General features: G+C 37.8%; 2 protein-coding genes across 2 annotated transcripts; both read left to right on the top strand.

Moving 5' to 3' along the window:
- The first annotated feature begins 95 nt into the window (after positions 1–95).
- LOC122680541 (killer cell lectin-like receptor 2) lies at positions 96–22,273 on the top strand. Its single transcript, XM_043882036.1, has 9 exons — positions 96–2,695; positions 7,426–7,526; positions 9,021–9,137; positions 11,343–11,432; positions 12,976–13,209; positions 15,935–16,077; positions 18,051–18,157; positions 21,502–21,649; positions 21,734–22,273. The coding sequence occupies exons 3-8, from the start codon at positions 9,023–9,025 to the stop codon at positions 21,638–21,640; spliced, it is 828 nt and encodes a 275-aa protein (XP_043737971.1). The 5' UTR covers positions 96–2,695; positions 7,426–7,526; positions 9,021–9,022; the 3' UTR covers positions 21,641–21,649; positions 21,734–22,273.
- On the top strand, positions 5,364–6,676 carry LOC122680542 (putative ubiquitin-like protein FUBI-like protein ENSP00000310146). Its single transcript, XM_043882037.1, is given in 3 exon segments — positions 5,364–5,383; positions 6,213–6,550; positions 6,553–6,676. Coding segments are annotated over 3 exon segments (453 nt in total). The 5' UTR covers positions 5,364–5,378; the 3' UTR covers positions 6,663–6,676.
- Positions 22,274–22,620: the final 347 nt, after the last annotated feature.

The raw sequence follows: 22,620 nt of genomic DNA, 5'->3' as shown, positions 1-22,620 counted from the left end.
GGTGAAAATTGTTCTAGAAGGTGTATCCTGTGACAGAGGGTCTTTTATGTAGAAACATGTAGCCAGATTCCCATCTGTTTAAAAGCAATTGTAGATCTCCCCTTGTTTCTGCCACACCTGACGGAATTTAATTTTTTGGTGCTCATAGAAGTTGTTTATAGAAGCTTTTGGATTTTTTATGTTTGTCACAAACTCCTTAGGGGTTATTCACATTTAAATGTTTTTGTGTGAGCAGTGATTTCCTCAGGGTTACAAAGGTAAAGTCAGTATCCAAAGTTAGACATATCTTATTATGCGCCTATTTCCATATTTCACAATACACATATTTTGTATATCTGTGGGAAATAAATGAGTTCTCGGCTCTAAAAATTATTTAAAATTTAGACTTCCATGTGTGTGTTTGTGTGTGTCTGTATTTATATCCTAACTCCTAATGAACACAAGTCCCAGTCATATTTCCCAGTTCCCTTCAACCTTTCTGATAGACTTGCTTACTTTGCCTGTTAGTAACCCATACCCTGGTATTCTGTTACTTTTCCATCTGCACCTTCACTCTGAAAGTATGCAGTCCTGGCAGTCATCATCCACTTTGCCCAAAGATCAGTCAGGTCCCCTCTAAGGACCTTAGGGTGGAAGAACTGGGGTCTGACGGCTAGCCAGGGCTCTGGCGCAGCTAGACTAGAGCAACTCTGGTAAACCTCTGTGCGATAATAGAGGTGCTCTCTATGTGAACAGTCCGTAGGGTAGCCGATGGATACTGCACGTGGCTACTGAGTAGTTGAGATGTGGCTAACATAACTGAATTTAGAGTCATTTTAATTAAAAGTAATATTTTCCAGCATTTTATTATGAAAAATTTCAAACATAGAAAACCCATATATGACAATTTAGAATCTATAACATTTTTCCTGTACTGTAATAAGTCTAAGTCATGTCCTCTTGTTGGATTTTTCACTTACAGATGAAATAACAGGCATAATTGGTGCCAATAGACCTTTTTTTTTAGTGCCATTTAATTTTTAATAGATTGAGATAGCCAAATGAGGCTTGTGGCTGCCCTTTGGATGGTGTATCTCTGGAGCACGGCTTGGCAGCTTGTTGACTGTGGAGTGCATTAAAATGCGTATCCTTTTCTGGTTTGCCATGGAAAGTCACCTGACCTCCAAATCACTGCTGTGAAAGGCTATGCTGTCATTCCCTTCAGGTTGCTTATATGAAAACAAGCATTTCTATTCAAGCTGTAGACCCTGATGAATGTGCAATATAAAACCATGTTACACTGGATGTCAACCTCAAGGAGAAAAGGAGAAAAGTCCTGTGGGCCCACAATTTTTGGTTGCTCCTGAAAATAACCATTCTGTGGGTCCTGTTGAATAAGGTAATTCACTCAGGACTGAGCAAGACTGGGGAGAAAGAATCCTTGGATGAGAAAGTCTTTAATGTGTTAACTGTCCTCATTCATAACTTCCCCCAGGCTTCCCTGCTTGCTCAGTGGTAAAGAATCCACCTGTCAATGCAGGAGGTGCAGGTTTGACCCCTAGGTTGGGAAGATCCCCTGGAGAAAGAAATGGCAACCCACTCCAGCATTCTTGCCTGGAAATTCCCATGAACAGAGGAGCCTGCAGGCTACTAGCCATAGGATCGCAAAGAATCAGACATGACTAAGGTGCCTTACCACACATGCAGCATTATACGACAATGAGTTAGATTAAAAATCCAAAAAAAAAAAAAAGTTAAATGAATGACGAGGGTGAGCTACAGTCCAAACTGTAATGCAGTAGCAAGAACACTGAAGAATTAAAGTTCTTCATTATGGCACTGCTTCACGGAACTATTTTCCCTTTCAACTTGTGAATAGACTCTATCCTTTAGTGGCTCAGAATCTGAATAGTTATCCAAAATCCTTTCTTTTTTTTTTTTTTTTTTGGCCATGATTTTTTCATGCCTACTTAATTTCGTGAGGTGTTCCTCTCATTCTGTTAGCAGCTGGAGGAAGGAAAATTTCTGTTTCGTTCATGGCTGGAGCCTAGTTGGGACAATAGAAGATGTTAACTCAGAATAGCTTTTACTGTAAAGATAAGAAGGACAAATTAAAGTAGCTGGTTAGGGAAACAGGAAACTTCAAACAAGATGTTCTTTTGAGTTTTTACTGTAAGAGCCAGGAAATTTCACATGACTCAGTGGCATAAAGTTTAGGCATTAGGAGAAATAACCATGGAAGAGGGAACATGGCCAGGTGAAGTTACACCTCCCAACAGAGTGATGCAGAACATCTTTCCCTGGGAACTGGTGGTTATTCCTGAAACCTTCACTTTAGGCTGGGACAGGAAGAACAGCCTGCTGCTGTGAAAAGATAAGCCATTGAGGTTTGAAGGTGTGACTAGCAGCTCTGTGCTAAGCCTCTAGCTGACGAAATTAATATTGTCAGGAAGGGATGGGTAAAACGTGTGGTTTCCTAAATAACACCTTTAAGCAGCCAGGAAGTAAATAAATGAATGCTTTATGTATTCATGCTGTGTGTGTTATGTGTGTTTTGCACAAAAGCAAATTCGGAAGACAGTGTACAAGAACATTCAAAATGTTCTTTCTTTGTTTATTTTTTTTTATCGTTTTGTTTTCTTAAGGAGTGGGTGTAATGAAGTTTGGTGCTTCCATCTTGTGCTTCTTTGATCGAAGGACAATGCGAGGAGTTTCAGTGAGTCCCACGTGAAGTTACTGCTGTTATCTTGTGATGCTGTTTCTCTTCTTATTTAGGAAGAAATTTGCCTTTCTCAGAAATCAGAGCTTAGTAATAAAAATAAACTGGAGCTTAGAGGGAACAGCTACACAATTTGTCTTTCTAGTTATTAACCTCATTCTGTCTCTACAAAACTATGAAGCATCCAGATTTTGTAGTCAGTTCCTCTTTTCTTTAACCACCTTGTTCATCAATGGCACATGTAGGCATCATACGTCTTCCATGTGCTACAGTTACAATAACAAATGGGACCAATGTGATACTCAAGGTATGGAGTTTATATAGAGGAAATTAAGTATGGGTATGTAAGTAAAATAATGTTCTACCCTTGTCTAGTCTCCATGAGAGTTGTCCCCTCTCTTACTGGCTATAAGCATGTAAAACAAAAGAAAACAAAAAAGCTCAACATCACCAATATCTCCATGGGGTGGTAAGATACAAAATAACCAGATCTTAAGTCACAATGCTTATTTTCTAGAGGAAGTGGAATGCTGCCATGTTTCCCAGCTCCTCCACTGTGTTAAAACGCACTTGCCCCCCCCCCCCCCCCCCAATCCACATACTTTCTTCTAAGCATCTGCATTCCAAACTTGACATGTTGAGAAAGAGAACCTGGTTCAGTGCGTCAGCATTTCTGGATTGCACTCCCGGCTTTTTGACTATTTATAGACTCCTTGAACAGAGAGAAAAAAAAGAACATTCACTTATTTTTGAAGCCTAAAAAATCCTACCTGTAGAGCTAATCTAACTGAATTTTTCCGGGTCTATGAAGTAAGTGACATTCATATTGAACCTGTGAGGAAACAGGCTTGGAAGAGTGTCATGTTCAAATTTTTACAGCTAGAAAGAATTTGAATCTTGGACTTCAAATGATAACATTTAATATTTAATGTTCATTACCATTAGATCTGGTTAGCACTTTATATACCCTACAGCCTTGGGAGGCAAATATCACTACTTTACTTTTGGTGAGTCTGAGGTTTAAAGAAGTGAAGTGACTTGCCTCAAGTCACCCATGGAAGAGAGGGGCTGATATTTCAAGCCAGATCTACTCAGTTCCAGCGGCAAGAGATTTGTTGAAAATCCAGGCCCTTCTGAATTCAAAGTCCATCTGGGCTCTGTATTCAGTCAGACCTGATTTTAAACATTGTCAAGAATTAGCATGGCAAATAGATGGGGAAACAGTGGGAACAGTGATGGACTTTATTTTCTTGGGCTCCAAAATCACTGCAGATGGTGACTGCAGCCATGAAATTAAAAGATGCTTACTCCTTGGAAGAAAAATTATGACCAACCTAGACAGCATATTAAAAAACAGAGACATTACTTTGCCAACAAAGGTCCCTCTAGTCAAGGCTATGGTTTTTCCAGTGGTCATGTATAGATGTGAGAGTTGTACTGTAAAGACAGCTGAGCACTGAAGAACTGATGCTTTTGAACTATGGTGTTGGAGAAGACTCTTGAGAGTCCCTTGGACTGCAAGGAGATCCAACCAGTCCATTTCCTAAAGGAAATGTCCATTTAGTCCATTTTCTAAACCATGATTTCCTAAAGGAAGTCAGTCCTGAATATTCATTGGAAGGACTGATGCTGAAGTTGAAACTTCAATACTTTGGCCACCTGATGCAAAGAACTGACTCATTTGAAAAAACCCTGATGCTGGGAAAGTGAGGGTGGGAGGAGAAGAGGACGACAGAGGATGAGATGGTTTCATGGCATCACTGACTCAATGGACATGAGTTTGAGTAGACTGCAGGAGTTGGTGATGGACAGGGAGGCCTGGTGTGCTGCAGTCCATGGGGTCGCAAAGAGTTGGATACAACTGAGCGACTGAACTGAACTGCCACATTTTGACAACATGACTATTTCTCCCAGCCTACTCCCTATGTTCTCTCATCACACTTCATTCATTCTTTTGTTTCTGGCATTGGGATCGAGGGCTCAGGACCTTTCTGTTTTGAGATTGACAAAGCCAGGGCAGGGTGAGGGTAAAGAGAAGAAAATGCCTAGCAATAAGTCTTCCTAAAGTGTCCAGACTCCACCCACGAAACTTTGCTTGTGTGATTGGATTAAATTAGTCTCTGGGAGGTAATTTTGTTGACTGCTTGCCCACGATGATAAGTGGCAGACTCAGTGGTGATTCCAAGATTAAGGGTTGCATGGGAGAACAGGAGAGGGCCAGCTGAGGACCAGACAACAGGCAGTATAATCTAGGGGGTGTTAGTGGTCAGAACATTCAGTCGACTGTGTTTATCAAGTAGTCTGGTAAGACCTGGGAGGTGAAGAATGGGGATGCCTTCTAAAGAAAGGTGATGGTTTGGTTGTGGCTGAAAGAGAAGGGTAAGCAAGGAATGTGGTTAGAGCCTGGTGAAGTAGGGCTGGGTTTGTCTCTGCATAATCAATTTCACCTTATGTTTTCTACCTCACTCCTCTTTCCCCGCACTCTATATTCACCATTATCACCTGATTTGGAGAGCAATATAAATTGATATCATAGAAATGTACACCTGAAGACTGACAGCATGTGCATCAAATGAAAGTGAACTTCACTGAGAGACTTGGGGGTATTCTGGGAAGATCTGACTCATAGAAACAGACTTACAGAAATTAATTTCCTTTTGCTGAAAGATCATATGCCTTCATGAGGTAAGATTCATAGATGAAACTCAAATAGGAGAATAGTTCATCAGTATCTTTTAAAAATATCAAATGTTATCATTTTCATACAACTAGTGTTGTATAAAAAGAATAACTTTTCTGGGGGCATTTGGTAATACATATCAAAGCTCTTTAATGTACATACCCCTTGACTTCATATTTTGTTTAAAATGTTTTCCTAAGAAAATATTCAAAAGTACAGGCTAAACATTTTTTGTATTCACAAAAAGTTGAAAACAACCTAAATGTCCAGCAATACAGGATTTCCTGAATAAATTATGGTATAATCTATATGGATAATAATTATACAATTGTTTTTAAGATCACATTTTAGATGAATAGTTTTAAATGAGGAAACACTTAGTAGAAAACAAGAGATCAAAAGTACTGTGTGTGGAATGACACCAACTCTGCTGCTGCTGCTGCTAAGTCGCTTCAGTCGTGTCTGACTCTGTGTGACCCCAGAGAAGGCAGCCCACCAGGCTCCCCCATCCCTGGGATTCTCCAGGCAAGAACACTGGAGTGGGTTGCCATTTCCTTCTCCAATTCATGAAAGTGAAAAGTGAAAGTGAAGTCGCTCAGTCGTGTCCGACTCTTAGCGACCCCATGGACTGCAGCCTACCAGGCTCCTCCGTCCATGGGATTTTCCAGGCAAGAGTACTGGAGTGGGGTGCCATTGCCTTCTCCGGACACCAACTCTGATAGCAAAAAAAGACATACAGATAAAAAACTAGAGGCATATACACCAAAATTTTATAGTGGAATTACGTTTTAAAATACTTTCTAAACCTCTTTCTCGACTCCATCTTCGCGGTAGCGGCAGCGTTGTCCGAGATCTAGTCGCCAACATGCAGCTCTTTGGCCGCGCCCAGGAGCTACACACTCTCGAGGTGACCGGCCAGGAGACGGTCGCCCCGATCAAGGCTCATGTAGCTTCGTTGGAGGGCATCGCTCCAGAAGATCAAGTCCTGCTCCTGGCTGGCACGCCCCTAGAGGATGAGGCTACTCTGGGCCAGTGTGGCGTGGAGGCTCTGAGCACTCTGGAAGTAGCCGGCCGCATGCTTGGAGGTAAAGTCCACGGTTCCCTGGCCCGTGCTGGGAAAGTGAGAGGTCAGACTCCCAAGGTGGCCAAGCAAGAGAAAAAGAAGAATACCGGCAGAGGCGTAAGCAGTACAACCGGCGCTTTGTCAATGTTGTGCCCACCTTTGGCAAGAAGAAGGGCCCTAATGCTAACTCCCAAGTCCTCTGTAATCTTGGCTTTCTCTAATAAAGCCACTTAACACCCCCCCCCCAAATACTTTCTAAAATACGTTTACCTGCAATAAACATAAATGGAAAAAGAAATCTTTTATTTTTGTGTGTGTTTTTTAAAAATTATTTATTTATTTTAATTGGAGGATAATTACAATACTGTGATGTATGGCCTCTGCCATCCATCAACAGGAATCAGACATAGGCCTACATGTGACCCCTCTCTCCTGAATTCCTCTCCCGAATCCCTCGCTAACCCATCCCCCCCAGGTTGTCATAGAGCACCAGCTTTGGGTTCCCTGAGTTATACATCAAACTCCCACTGGCTATCTATTTTACATGTAGTTGTGTGTATGTTTCAATGCTGAAATCTTTTATTTTCAAATAGCAATCTCTAAGAGAAAGTTTCTAAGAGACAAGTTATTTATTTCTTGTGTACATGTATCTATATTTATGCACATACATTTTAATCAGTTGTTTTTGCTAGTAGTTTCTAAGGATGCAAGTTTTTGTTAAAAGAGTTACTTTTTGTTTCCGCCAAAGCCATGTTAGTTTGTTTTTTCTGTCCTTCAATACAGATTTTGAATGTTATTTTACATAGGACCGAAGTGGTTGGTTAGTTGAAATGGGTGAAGATATATTCATGACCATTTTCCTTTCTCGTCAACATCAGCTTTTATCATACAATTTCCTTTCATCACTTTGGTCAAGAGGAGGGGCAGAAAATTTTGAGTTAGAGCATGATTCAAAGTCAATTCGTGTCTGCCTCCATCTTACAGCCTCTCACACACCCAAAGAATAGGGGATTGTAAAGGCCAACTTCTCTCACCTTTTTCTGGTCAGTTTTCTCCATCTGCATCACTGGACAGCGCTGACACAGGTAACGTTTGCTTTTTATTGTCTCAGATATTTGTAGCTGAGTATCTATTAGTCCTACTGATTTTAAAAAAAGATTCTAGAGAAAAAAGATTCTTGGAATATGATAGTTTATTATAAATGACTTGGCAGGAATATAGGAGGGATAGGAAAGCTTTTTATTTTTTTAAATTGATTCAGTTAGAACTGCATTCACTCTAAAGAGATGAAAACTGTAGTTCAGCATTTATGGAAAATTATTTTCTTTTTAAAAAATTGGTTATGATTTTTTGCTTTGTGTTAACAAAATAAAGAGGGATTTGGGAAGTCAACAACTTTTTATTTAGGTCTAATGATTTACATATTGCCTTAATCAATCTTGAAGAGTTCTGTAGTAGAAATAACCCTTTCTCCTTAAGAAATTGGGAAAATGTGAGTAATAAAGTTTAGATACTAAAGAAAAGAATTAAAGAATATAGTTACATGTGCTATTTGTTTTCCATATTTACTGTTTATTAGCATCTTTTCACACTGACTAATATACAAACAAGGTACATCATAAATATCTACAGTTTAAAGTTTCTTTTTATATTGATATCAATTGATAGATAGAATCCTTTATGGGCATTAACTAAAGACTGCCTGTTAACAAATTTTATTTTCACGTAGGCTTCTCTGGCAACTAGAAGATTATTTCTTTAAGTTTAATATGCACAGAATCATTTGGGATTAAAAATTCAAGTGTCTGGGGTCTAATGTAAGAGATTTTTATTTGGCACATCTCCCACGAGGCACTGGAATCTGATATGTTAACCAATGTGCAGTGTTAACCCTCAATAATTTTTTTTTGCAGTTGGTATATGGCATATACTTTGGTAGCATCATGTTATAGTTGAAAAGAACAACACAGTATATTTATCTACTCAGGTCAAGAAATAATTATCACAAACTGATATTCCAATCCTTCTAAGAACATTTTACTATCAATAATGTAGATCTGAATACATAATATATAAGTATATGTATATACATATACACATACATTTTAAGCCAAGATTATTTGTTTTTCAAAATCTCAAAAAGATATAATTTTTGTTTTTTGAATTAATAGTTTTAAAAGTATCTCAGTAATTTGTGATGGTATCACTTTGCCTAACACTTGTATATAGGCATGTTGAACATTTTGAGCTAAATGGAATAGGACCTAGCCTATTTAATCTATCAGTAAATTAAAAAAAAATTCTTCCCATATTTTCTAATAATCATGGCTATAGTTACTAGGAGTATAAATGACTTTAGCAAAAATATTGAAATTTTCTCATTTCTTATATAAATCAGGCTCAGTCTACATACTTTAGGCCCTTGAAGGAATTACTGAGCACACATCCACATGCGTGCACACACATGCATAATCTTCTTAATCCTAGTATATCTTTAGAAAATGACATTTTAATTTTTCTTTGGAATGAAATCATTCAGTTGAAAGTTTTGATGCAAAACGTATATTTGTTTACTCTAGAGATGAGTGATCAAGAAGTGACTTATTCCAACCTGAGATTTCTTCAGTCACCTTCAGCGTCACAAAACAGATTAAGACCTGGTGGTACTCAAAGACCTGACAAGACTGAGGAAAAAGGTACACATTTGAAACATCTAGATTCACCTGACTCTTATGTGCTTGCTAAGTCACTTCAGTCGCGTCCAACTCTCTGTGACCCCATGGCACCTCTGTGACCTGTGACCACCAGGCTCCTCTGTCCATGGCATTTCCCAGGGAAGAATACCAGAGTGGGTTGCCATTTTCTCCTCCAGGGGATCTTCCCGACCCAGGGATTGAACCTGTATCTCCTATGGCTCCTGCACTGTCCGCGGAAATTTTTACCTCTGAGCCACCGGGGGAAGCCCTCTTATAGACTGTCAAACTTTTGATGTTAGAAATAAAAAGTTCTATCCATATTCTAGGTGTTCAGTTGATAATAAGAAATGATAATGATCTTTAATGACCTTCTTAAAAAAATTGTGAGAATGGAGAAATTGATATATTCTTTTAAACTTGAGAAGGTAATAGAGTGTTTTTATTCAAATTCGGTCAAGCCAAATTCACAAGGACTCTTTTTAAGTTCCCCAACTAATCGAATCTTCACCCCCTGCATTGGAAGTACAGAGTCCTCACCACTGGACAGCCAGGAAAGTCCCTTGTGAGGGCTTCCAAAGTAAAAGACAGACTAGAGTCTCAAGAAAACATTGCAGTTCCTAAAGAAATATCTTACAGAATGTGAAGACATGAGAAATATGCATTAGAAGCAGTGTTCTTACTCAGAAAAAGGTATTTTTGGTGTCTTAAATGTTTACCAAACTTTAATGGCAATGAAAAAACAAAAATATTCAAATCAAAAGGGCATTCAAACTTTTCCATTCTCTCTCTGTACCTTCAAACAGTGTCACAAGCTCCAAACTGAAAATGATTTTTACTGATTTAATGTAATGCCCATCAGAGATACAAATTTCAGATATATATACAAATATGTATACACATACATATGTATGTATATATATATAGAGAGAGAGGATCTTGAAAGTAGGAAAATAAATAGAGCATTGCTAAAGAAAGAAGTTTTTAAGATAAATGGAGAAAAATTGATTTCTAGAAAGTTCTTTAAGAGACGGAGCCCAGTAACATTTGCAGCTTCAGAATACTCACTCTTGGCTACAAATTTCTCATGAATATTGCCTGCTTTTTCCTTCTTCTTCATGATTAGTTGTGATCACACAAATATGCCTGTCACTGTGGATCCTCACAAATGAGTATTGTGTTTTTTGCCATCTGTACTTTTGTGGACAGAGGAGCCTGGCAGGCTACAGTCCATAGGGTTGCAAAGAGTCATGCATCATTGAACACCCCTCACCCCCAACACACAAACACCTGTCTGTGCTTTTCTAAGGGATGCACCACACACACATACCTGTCTGTGCATTTATAAGGGATGCATTTTAAAAATCCTCCAATACTCTTCTTGTGGTGTTGGATTTCTGCAATGGGTGAATGTAAGTAAAAAACTTCTTTAAAACTTTAATTGTTTTAAAACTATAGTTACTAGATGGCAAATTAAAAACCTTTTGTATGATGTATTTCTGTAAAACATTTTTAAATTTTTATGTGTCTAGTTTTGCCTGTGCTGGGTCTTGGGTTGCTGCTTTTGGGCTTTCTCTAGTTGCAGTGAGCGGGGGCTACTCTTTGTTGCCGTGAACTGGCTTTTCATTGTGGAAACTTCTTTTGTTGAAGAGCACAAGGGCTTCCCAGGTGGCACAGTGGTCAAGAATCCTCCTGCCAATGTAGGAGACTGGGGTTCGATCCCTGGGTTGGGAAAATCCCCTGGACCAGGAAATGGCAACACACTCCAGAACTCTTGCCTGAGAAATCCTATCGACAGAGGAGCCTGGTGGGCTACAGCCCGTGGGGTCGCAAAGAGTCAGAATACTGACACGCACACACATGCATGTGAGTGCACACACATGTGCGCATGCGCGCACACACACACACACACACACACACACACACACACAGGTTCTAGGGCGCGAGGCCTTCAGTAGTTGTAGCACACAGGCTCCATGGTTGTGGTGCATGGGCTTAGTTGCCTGGCAGCATGTGGAATCTTCCTGGACCAGGGATTGAACTGGTACCGCCTGCATTGCAAGGCAGATTCTAAACCACTGGACCACCAGGGGAGTTCCTGAAAATTTTTAGAGAAGATTGTTTCTATGTTTCAAATGGTGTCCAGGTTAAGATGAGTAGTGGGCCGACCTCTGTCCCCAACGACCACTTTCTTCCTTCTTTATTTAGAGTCTTCAGTGCCCTGGCGTGGCATTGCGGTGACTCTTGGGATCCTCTGTTTACTTCTCTTGATGACAATCACCGTGCTGGGTATAAAGAGTAAGTAACTGAAATACATCCAAGTCTGAGTAATAGAAACAACCACTCATTGTGTAGGTCCCAAGCATGCTCTATCAATTGTTCCATGGCTATAATCAGAGAATGTTCCAGGGAGTTCTTTCTTAGTGATGTTTTCCCCAGATATAATCACAGTGTGATTTTCATTTTGTTTATCTATTCCTGTATCTCTGAAGCTGTAATGAGCTGTCCATTCTGTATAAGGCATGTTAACATTTTTTATGATATAGGACTTAGCACAGAAAACCCCCTTTTCCATGGGGGACACCATCTCAGACCCCCAGTGGTGCCTGAAATCACAGATAGCACTGAACCCTGTACATACTATGGGTTTTTCCTATTCATACACACCTACGATAAAATTTGTAATTTAAGCACAGTAAGCGAATATCTGAATTGCCAGCATCACTACTCTTGTGATTTCAGACCATTATTAAGTGAAGTAAGGGTTGAATACAAGCACTGCATACCCCGACAGTCATCTGATGAAGGTTACCAAGTGACTGATGAGAGTGGGATATACTTGACCAAAGGAATGATTCCCCCTCCTGGGGGACACAAGAGGGAGGGCGCGAGTTTCCATCACACTATGCAGAACTGCATGCAATTTAAAACCTATGAATTACTTATTTCTGGAATTTTCCATTTAATATTTTCAGGTTGTGGTTGACGGGGTAACTCAAACTGCAGAAAGCAAAACCAAGGTTAAAGGGGAACTATTGTAATATTCCACCTTCTAAATTTACATTACTTTGAATCTGAGATACAAATTCTTTGAGAAACAGCTGTTTGAAAGTGAATTACGACTTTCTCTTAATTTTTTAAAAAATCTATAATAAGGAAATGATTTAGTAAAATGAGTGAGTCTATGCATGGATGTTAGATGATCTTGAATGTGGCCTTTAGCTTTCATTTGAGTTCCTTGACATCTTTAGGGAAAAGTACTAATATGTTACACTCAGATAAAACTATGTATTTGGGTCTTCCTCTCTTTTTTCTTATGGATATTCTGTCTATTCCAATGATATTGGTGCTATTTCTTCATGCTGTTCAGTGTAGATTTTCTTTTATTTATTTATTTTTTTCACTTATTTTTATTAGTTGGAGGCTAATTACTTTACAATATTGTAGTGGGTTTTGTCATACATTGACATGAATCAGCCATAGTGTAGATTTTCATACTCAGAAGATGTGTTGCTAAGTGTTGGTCAGTTTCTCCTTTGGTGCCTATTTGTAGATGACATGCTAACTTAAAAAGAAATTGAACTGAATGCTTAGATGTTACCATCATAATTTTATTTAGAAATCATGATTTATTTATTCTACACTTAGGTGGCCCATAGTGAGAAATCTGATGTTTCAATTTATATGGGCATGTTGTAGAGGTGTTAGTTTCTAAATGTAAAATTACTAATTAAAGGAATGAAATAGATTGGTTGTCAAAGTGAGATTTCTTTTCTCCTGTCCTAATAACAGTGAAGCTTTATAAGTACTTTAAAAATTATACCTATGCTGTTAATTTTAGTTTTCCAGTATATTCAAGAAAAACATCAACAGGAGGAAATTCTAGGGAACCTCAGTCAGAAGTATGATGTTATACAAAGTGACAACTACTTAAAGAAGCAACTTTTGACAAAGAAGACTTCAGAATGTGATAGACTAAATGAAACTCTTCAGCAAATAAAGACAGACTTACCCTTTACAGAAAAGAAGGGATGCAATCAAGAAAACAAGTCTTCAGAGTCTTTGCCAAATACAGGTATGGAGGAAATCTTGAATTGAAGATCACACAATTTTTCATTAATTATTCCTCCTCCAAAAGTTTTGAGGCTTAATACAGGCTTATGTTATGTGCTAGGGATCCAGGTCTTCTAGACAACTTTTAATTTGTGCCTGTTAGATGTAGCATGGTTATTTGAGTTTGCTTATTTCAAATATAGGATTGAAACCCCAGGAATCATGTTTGGATGAATAGTCTTATATTTCCCAAACCCAATTGCAGTTCTTGCCTTCTTATGCTCCCAGAAGGTGAAATAGTATTATATCAGGGCCCCTGAAAATTTGGATTGCTTTGGACCTGCAGGCAAATTAGACATTTCAATTTTGTTGCTGACATGAAATATGGAGACTATTAGTAAAAATACATTTAGGCTAAAATAAGTGCAAGTCCTTTTATTTGTATGCTGTTTTAAAGATAACTCTGTGTTTGTGTTTCCATTCTGCACTGACTTCAGATATTTAATCTATTTATGATCAATATGTACTTCCTCCAGTGGGCTTCCCCTGTGGCTCAGCGGTAAAGAACCTGCTTGCAATGCAGGAGACGTGGGTTCAATCCCTGGGTGAGGAAGATCCCCTAGAGGAGGGCATGACAACACACTCCAGTATTCTTGCCTAGAGAATCCCATGGACTGAGGATTCAGGCAGTCTGCAGTTCATAGGATCGAAAAGAGTCAGACAAGACTGAAGTGACTGAGCACGCATATGCATATTCCTTCTAATACATCTGCAAGACGTGCCAGAATGTTGATGTTTGTGTGACATTGTGTGATGATACTATTCAAAACATCTAAGAAATAAGAATATTAAATCTCATACAATAATAAACTTTGTTATGCATAATGATGGAATGAATTGGCCTGATTAATCAACTTCTAAATATTTTGTTTAGTGTTTATCATACAAAGAGATTTTGCATATTTGATATCATTTAGGTATGGTAGTTAGTAGAAATGTACTTTTTCTAGAACTGAAGAATTAATAATATTTTATTTTTTTGTTTCTTTTATTTTTTTACTACCTATAAAAAATTTAGATTTCATGCTGTAGAAAGGTTCACATCTTGTTTTTTTCTCTTCTGTGGCCATTTTTCCATAGTCTTTTTTTTTTAAATTATTTACTTTTGGCTGTGCTGTGGTTTTGTTGCTGCATGGGCTTTTCACTAGTTGTGACGAGTCAGGGCTACTCTCTAGTTGCAGTACATAGACTTATTGCGGCGCCTTCTCTTGTTGTGGAACATGTGCTTAGGGCACACTGGCTTCAGTAGTCATGGCACAGAGGCTCAATAGTTGCAGCTCCCAGGTTCTAGAGCACAGGCTTGATGGTCACGGCACATGGGCTTAGTTGCTCCATGGAATATGGGATCTTCCCAGATTAGGGATTGAACCTGGGTCTCCTGCATTGGCAGGCAAATTCTTTACCACTGAGCCACCAAAAAGCCTCTTCCATAGTTTTAAATACTCCTCACAAACATGTCTGTTAGTGTTGTATGTTATTGCATTATATTTGTGACAATTTAAATGTTTTCTTTATTAGACTGTTAGATTGTTTTCAATGTTTGTCTTCTATAAATAATCATAAATGTACTTTGAGGGATTAATAATAGTTTGATTTGGTATATTGTAAAAGATGAGGACAAGAAAAATTTCCAAAGAATAATTTTAATTTTATTTAGAAGGCATTTCAGAATCTCTAAACATATAAAGTTAATTTTATTATTATAAAAACAGCTTTTCTGAGGTATTATTAATATGCAAAAAACTGCATATAATTAATGTATGCAACTTGATGAGCTGGGACATATGTATATATGGGTAAAACCATCCACAATTAGAGTAATAGGCATATCTATCACCTTCAAAAGTTTTCCTATGTCCCTTTCTGCTCTGTGGTAAGAACACTTAGCATGAGGTCTGCCTTTTTAACAAGTTTTTAATTGTTCGATTCATCATTAGCTACAGGCACCATGTTGTACTGCAGATCTCTAGAATTTATTCACCCTGGGTAACTGAAACTGTGTACCCATGAAACAACAGCCCTTTCCCTTCCCCCAGTTACCCCTTTTCTACTTTCTGTTTGACTACATTTTACATCTCATACAAGTGGAATCATGCAATATTTGCCCTTTGTCATTGGCTTATTTCATTTAGCATAATTATCCTCAAGTTTCATCCATGCAGTTACTGATGGCAAGATTTCATTCTTAAGGCTGAGTAATATTCTCTTTATTTTTTTATATTTATGAACTCTATATTTAGTTTTGGCAATAGACTAAAAAGTAAACATGACATTGTTAGTTGTTGTGTTTCTTGATACAGGGCAATAAAAACAATGTTGATTCTGTAAAAGTAGTCACCTTTGGTTAATCAAGAATGTGCTTCTCAATTGTTCTCTATCTCTGTTTTCATAACCTCAGAAGTCCAGTGCTGGAAAATTAATATTCCCTTTGGAATAGATCACGTTTTCTTCATCCATCAACGGGCATTTGGATTGTTTCCATTTCTCGACTATTGTGAATAGTGCTGCAAAGACTATGGGAATGCAGAGTTCCCTCGGCATTCCTGACTTCTGATGAAATTCACATTATCATTATTGATAGCTGTTAAGATTTTTTGAGTTATGGAGGGCTGATAAATATCTTCCTCTGCTTAACAAAATACCAGATGAAAAGACGTTTAATGCTTCACCTTATGTATTATATAAAGGCAAACTCAAGGAAGTCTCCTGGTGGTGTTGGGGAGTAAACTGTTACCACTTTACTGCTGAAACTAAGACCTGGATGGGATGTAAACAGACTTGCCAAAGTCACAATTCATCTCTTTTGAAGATAGATGATGCAGAAGAAAAGGTATCACGGATTGTTATATGTACTTTTATCCTCTAGGCCAAGATACTGAGAAAATGGGGGAGTTTAGAAAAAGGAACCTTCAGTTATTCCTTGTGTCATGACTGTCAAGTGAACAAAAATTGTATAGTTAAGAGTCTCAAAAAAAGTCAAACAAAACAGATTTTTCTAGTGAAATATCTTTGGTCTTTCCTTCTGTTAAGCTAATTACTTAAAAGTGAGAACTGAAGAACATGAAGACTGTAACACAGAGAGCCTCCTTGAGGGTAGGAGTGGCAGTTGCTTCTTGGAGATCAAAACTGATGGGCTGAGTGTGGCATTCATCACAATCCCTAATAAATATTTCCCTCTTGGTGAATGCTATTCTCAAATACCTTCTTGTTTCCACAAAAAAGATAAAAAATTAAAGAGCAGAAGAACTTGCCTGCTAATAGGAATGTGATCTTGCTATTTTATAAGCATTCAATACATATTATCTATCATGAGGGGCATGATTATTTCCAAAATGGAAACCCCCTTGAAGATGCAATTTGGGTCTTTGCAATCATCTCCCTTATTTAGGACTCTGAAGAAAAAGCATGCCTTTCCTTTGATGAAGTACTTAACCCTTCAGTAAATGGCAACCTGGAGCCAGCAGTTATTATTTTCCTATAAGGTGGTAACTGAAAACCCAAAGGCAGTGTAGTTTAGTAGTTACTATTAGGAATCCAGGAGCCAGACTGCCTGGTACTGAATTCAGTTCTGCCACTTACTAGCTGGGTGACCCTAGGCAAATTACTTAACCACTCTGGGCCTCAGTTTTCCCAAATGGAAAATGTAGATAATAATGAGAAATATAAAAGTGGCGGTAGTTTTACAAATTAGCTTTATGGTAATTTTCATTGCATCTGTAGGCAACATTCTGGAGGAGGTAATGGCAACCCACTCCAGTATTCTTGCCAGGATAATCCCATGGACAGAGGAGTCTGGCAGGCTACAGTCTGGGGTCTCAAAAGTTGGACACAACTGAGTGACTGAGCATGCACGCATGTAGGTAGCACTTACTTGGTCAGTATTTGTATATATTATGTCAATATGTATATCTCTCAAAAAGAATTGTAAAAAGAGAAAATACAGTGACAATAATATTGCATTTATCTTTTAAATTTATGGCAAATAAAAACTATCCACACACACAAAATGTGTTTTTACAGAGAAACGGTTGCAACTATCAGTCTGAAATCTCTACTTATTATCTAGATAAAACAAAATTTCTATGCAAATCTAGCAGATGTTTTAAGTCATAACATGAAAGAATTATGATGTCAAGCCATAAAATAGTTTTTTATGTTTGTTGCACTAAAATAATTAAAATTATATTTAGAAATATATTCAGTCATTTAATCAGACATTATGTACTATGTCATTTTGATATATTACATTTGGGGGCATAGTAAATATTTCCAAATATGGCCCTGTTTCCCTCCACCCCTTCCAATTACTGAACTACAGCACGTCTTTTTTTTTTCTTTCTAATGAAGTTGAAGGCTCTAATGCACACAACCCCATGAACATTTGTTATTTTAATAATTTGTTTAGAAGATTTCTTCTTTCACTTGGAATATGTAATGATTATTTTTCTTAACCCTTAAGTTTTCTCTGGAGCATGACTTTGAATTGTTTCGTAAAATGTCATGTATTATTTAACAACTCTTCTATTGTTAGATATTTAGATTTAAACTTTTCCACATTTTAAATAACCTATTAGACTGGCAGCCATTTGTAACAGAAATAAACTATTAGATGAAAATTACTTTGGAAAATGAAAATACAGAGGTTGAAGGGAGAGACAGTCTTTTAGGAAGGAGGGATGAAGGATCAAGTAGAAATTAGCAGACCACTGGTAGTAGAAACAACTGGATCTTTTACCTGACCTTATTTTCATTCATTTAATAGATGGGAATTTAGTCCCATGATATGTTTTGTTTCCTTTTTAGAACCTCCTTCAACCCCAGGCTTGTCAAAATTCCTACTGGATTGGATTATCATTTAGCCAAACGGAAAATAGGTGGAAATGGATTGACAATGGCATACCTTCTAGACTGTAAGTTTCTGGGATGCATTCAAATTCTAATATTGGTTTTGGGTTGGAATGATTATTTCTAAAAAGAATCTTCATGTAGCTCAACTCATTTTCAGGTAGAAGTCATTAGTAAGAAGGAGAATGATTCAAAAAGTGTTTCAGGAAGTATAGTTAAAAAGGAAGAGGAGCATCATACAGAGTTAATATAAAATTATGATGCTAAACAGATGTTCAGAAGTATGTGTTATGAAGCCCGCAGACTAAAACAGAATCATAAAGTAAGGCGATGTGATGTGATTGGACCATTCTGAGTTAGCCATAGTGATCCCTTCCACAACCACAAATAAGTATTTTGAGTATCCTCAAAATTCACTTGAAACTCCTTTGTATTCATGGTGGTGGTGATGGTTTAGTCACTAAGTCGTGTCTGACTTTTGCAGCCCCATGGACTGTAGCCCACATAGCTCCTCTGTCCATGGGACTTCAAGCAAGAATACTGGAGTGGATTGCCATTCCTTTCTCCAGGGGTTGTTCCCAACCCAGGGATTGAACCTGTGTCTCCTGCATCCCCTGCTTTGCATGCAGATTCTTTACCCTTGAGCCATTGGGAAGCCTTTGTATTAGTAGTTTATATTAATTATAAATAAACATAAATGTAAATATAAACATACACACATGCGTGTGTATACACATACATACACCCACATCCTCCCTATAGTCCTTCTATTAAGTGCAGTACTTTGTGAACTCTTGAGTTCACATTTAGTTATAATCTGCTATTCAATGATTTTTAAAAAAATCTGAACTGTTACATTTTTTATTTCTAAGAGTTCTCTTACATTTTCAAATCTGCTTGCTAGTTACTCATGTATTCAAACTGTCTTGAATCTTATTTCTTTAAAGATCATCCTCAATTTATATTTGGTACCTGATCATTTTAATATTTGAAGTTTTGTGGGTCCAACCTATCACATCTTTTGTTCATGATGTCATTTTCTTTGTAGTGTTTAGTGATTTTTTTTTTTTTTTGAGCCTCTGGAAATTATTTGAGGATTGAGATGAAGGTGGCTTCCTCAAGGAAAAAATTTGCCTTTGTTGGCTGTCTTAGGGCATTGTGAATCTGAGCAGTTTTTAATTCTAAATTTGGGCTCTGCAAGTAGTGTGATTCTGGGCTGCAAATCTACAAGAGATGTCATTCAGGACGCAACATTAATGTAATAGTCTGTGAGTACAGTTTCAGGTGAACACTTTCAGGGCCAAAATAAGATGCTCACACTGCATAACTAATCAAATCCATGTTAAACACATAGCGCTATGCAGGGGGAAAGAAATGGGATAGCCTATCACACTTGGATGGGATGGGATAGCTTGTCACAGTTAGGAGAAGGGGCAAGTGTGTGAAAAGATGCCCTGGATCCTAAGTTACACACTCTTCATCTGACCTGGCTATGTGGTATCATACTTCCCTGATAATGGTGGAAGGGCCAGGCTTGAGATTTTGAGTAAGGGGGCCAACAGACAGAAGGTTCTTGTGGCCAGCACATACCTTTTCTCTACTAGGTGGATACAGGAGCAAGCATGCCTGGTTAGAGCTGCAGCTTTGCAATTAACCTGAGGGGCAGCTATGGATTCTACTGCAGTTCTTCAGGCAGGGGGCCAGAATGAGTGTCCCCCATGGGTGACAAACTTAAGACTGAATGTAGAGTGTCTACGTTCGTCATGTATATTTTATGTATGATGTTTTATGTCTGCTTGATTCTTCCTTTCCTATGTTCAGCACACATGGGTTCTACTTCCTCTTTGTCTTTGTGCTCAGTTGCTCAGTTGTGTCCAACCCTTGGACTGTAGCCCACCAGGTTCCTCTGTCCATGGAATTTTCCAGGTCAGAATACTGGAGTGGGTTGCCATTTCCTTCTCCAGGGGATCTTCCCAACCCAGGGATTGAACCTACATCTCCATTGGCAGGTGAATTCTTTACTGCCAAGCAAAGTCCTCTGCTTACTATATCTAACAAATCACACAGGTTACTAACTTACTTAACACATCTGGTACTTTCTGCTTTCTTTTCTGCTTGTGCCTCACAAGCTATTTAGTTTCATTTATATTCCTTAATTGTTTCTCTTTTTACCTATAGCATGTTCAAGTATTCCTAGGTAATACAGCAAATGCAAATTGCATGAGGGGTGGTTTGTGATTTTGGATTGTTGGGTGGGATTATTCCTTTTCTCTTCTGCTTAAATTCAAGGTTCAAGACAGTCCTAAGGTGGTTTATATTGGAAATATACCACTTTTGTCTCAACCCTTTTGGTAGCTTGTTTTCTATGCATTGGGTTGGCCAAAAAGTTGGTTCAGGTTTTCCTGTAAGATGTTATGAACTTTTTTGACCAACCCAGTAGAATTTTCATCTTGCAGAATTCATTCTTTAGCCTGCTACTTCTAAGGGAAAGACTGGTTTCAGTGCTTCGCTTACTGTTCTGGGTTTCCATCTTTGCTTAACCCTCACAGCCTGAGCACAAATCTACCTCTTGCCAGTCCATCAACTTGCTCAAGAGGTTTTAAAATTTTTTTTCAGCATTTTACACTATCTTCAACAGGAAGATAGTTCTTCCCTAGTCAACCACTTTGCTGAAATAGAGATCCTGTTTTGGATACTTTTTCAGTGAAATTTTAATGTTTTACTTAATAACTATTAGCTATGGGGGTAAGAGCCCCATAGCTAACTGGGAGAGAGGGAAAGAAAAGATATAAAACATCCATTCAACAACTTCATCTCTGCCTATATTCCAATTCTACTTTTTCTTCTTAAATTATATTCACATGCTACCCTGTTACCTGTATCATAGAAATTCAGTTCCTCTCCTTTTAAATATCTCATTTTAATTGAAATAATTAACATAAGAAAGCAGGTTAACATGTCATGATCTCAACTAGCAATATTGCTCTATGGTCAAAAATTCCCAGGGTGAAACAAAATGTGAGGTTATAGATGTGATCAAGAAGATGTTATTCTATTTAATGGGCTAAGAGCAATAGAAAATCTTTTAGTTTATTTATTTATTTGGCTGAGCCAACTCTTAGTTTCAAATATACAGGATCTTTCGTTGTTGCAGGTGAACTCTTAGTTGTGGCTTGTTGGTGTGTGGAATCTAGTTTCCTGACCAAGGATCAAACCCAGGCCCCTTGCATTGGGAGCGTGGAGTCTTAGTCACTGGATCAGTATGGAAGTCCCGAAAATCTTTTAGTGATGAACTTATCATTAATATTTCCATAGGCCAGATATTTAGAAAACAGACTTAAAAATATGATTTATGTTGTTGTAAGCTGCAGAATTAAACAGTTGACCATGTATGTTTTCTGTCCTACAGTAATTTGACAATAATGGATTCTCATTTTTGGAAAAGTGAATGTGCATTTTTAACCTCAACAAGAATAGAAACTATTAATTGCTCTAAAACCTATAATTGTATCTGCAAGAAGAGAATTGATTGCTTCAATAAACGCTAAGAAGAAAAGGTGAAATGTAATTTTGTAAAATTTTTGTTATTGGTTTTCTATAGTAATTTGTGGTTAATTATAAATTAATGTTTTTGACTGCAGGACTTAGTTTACTGTAGAAACAGAGATGAGATGGAAGAGGAAGAGAAAACGCTCTTTTGGACTGTGATCGAAGACATCAGATGCCGTGTGTCTTCTTGGGGAAGAGAGAATCATTTTGTCTTTGGAGAGCAGTTACCCCTCTCTTTTAATGGCCTTGAGGAATTGCTTTCTGTTTTCCTGAAACACCCACAGAATCAATTAGACAACTTTGATAAATAGCTTGAGTTTTTTCCTTATCAATAGGATAAATCATTTCAATAGACTCTGGCTTTGAGAGATCATAATTAATAACTAAAAAGTGGTTATCCTTCCTCCCACCCCATCTAGATACTTAACTCTCATTAAGAATAATTTTGCTATAATTTCAAACTTACTGAATAGTTGAAACAGTAGTACAAGGAACTATCATGTAACCTTTACCCATGGTTACCATTTGTTTAAATTTTACTGTATATGCATTTTATAGTTTCTTTCTCTCTGTCTCTTTCCTTGCTGATTCATTTGATAATAAATTTAGGACATTATGCCCCTTTGTCTAAATATTTCGCAAGAACAAGGATTTTGTCCTCTATAATCATAGAACAATTGTCAAAATCAGGAAATTTAGCACTGGTACAGTACTGTGAGGGAAGCCTGGTGTGCTGCAGTCCATGGGGTAGCAAAGAGTTGGACATGACTGAGCGACTGAACAACCAATAGCAGACTTCCAATTGATACACAGTCCTCCCCATCAGCTCTAGATGTGGCCCTTCATAATTTGAAATACAGTGTTACAGTGATGAATTCCACCATCACTTCTTATACAAAGTGGTAGTGGAAAAGGAAGAAGAAAAAAGACATAATTTCTTATCATATAACTATAAAAAATATAGCTATAAAAAGAGCTG

The sequence above is a fragment of the Cervus elaphus genome, chromosome 22 (genome assembly GCF_910594005.1).
Source record: "Cervus elaphus chromosome 22, mCerEla1.1, whole genome shotgun sequence".
In the NCBI taxonomy this organism is placed as follows: domain Eukaryota; kingdom Metazoa; phylum Chordata; class Mammalia; order Artiodactyla; family Cervidae; genus Cervus; species Cervus elaphus.
This window is presented reverse-complemented; position numbering and strand designations above follow the sequence as displayed.

Bases quoted from the DNA above. Each gene is read 5' to 3' on its own strand.
- LOC122680541 (XM_043882036.1), top strand. From the start codon at position 9,023: ATGAGTGATCAAGAAGTGACTTATTCCAACCTGAGATTTCTTCAGTCA. The intron at 9,138-11,342 runs GTACACATTTGA...TTCTTTATTTAG, and splicing joins TGACAAGACTGAGGAAAAAG to AGTCTTCAGTGCCCTGGCGT. The intron at 11,433-12,975 runs GTAAGTAACTGA...TGTTAATTTTAG, and splicing joins CACCGTGCTGGGTATAAAGA to TTTTCCAGTATATTCAAGAA.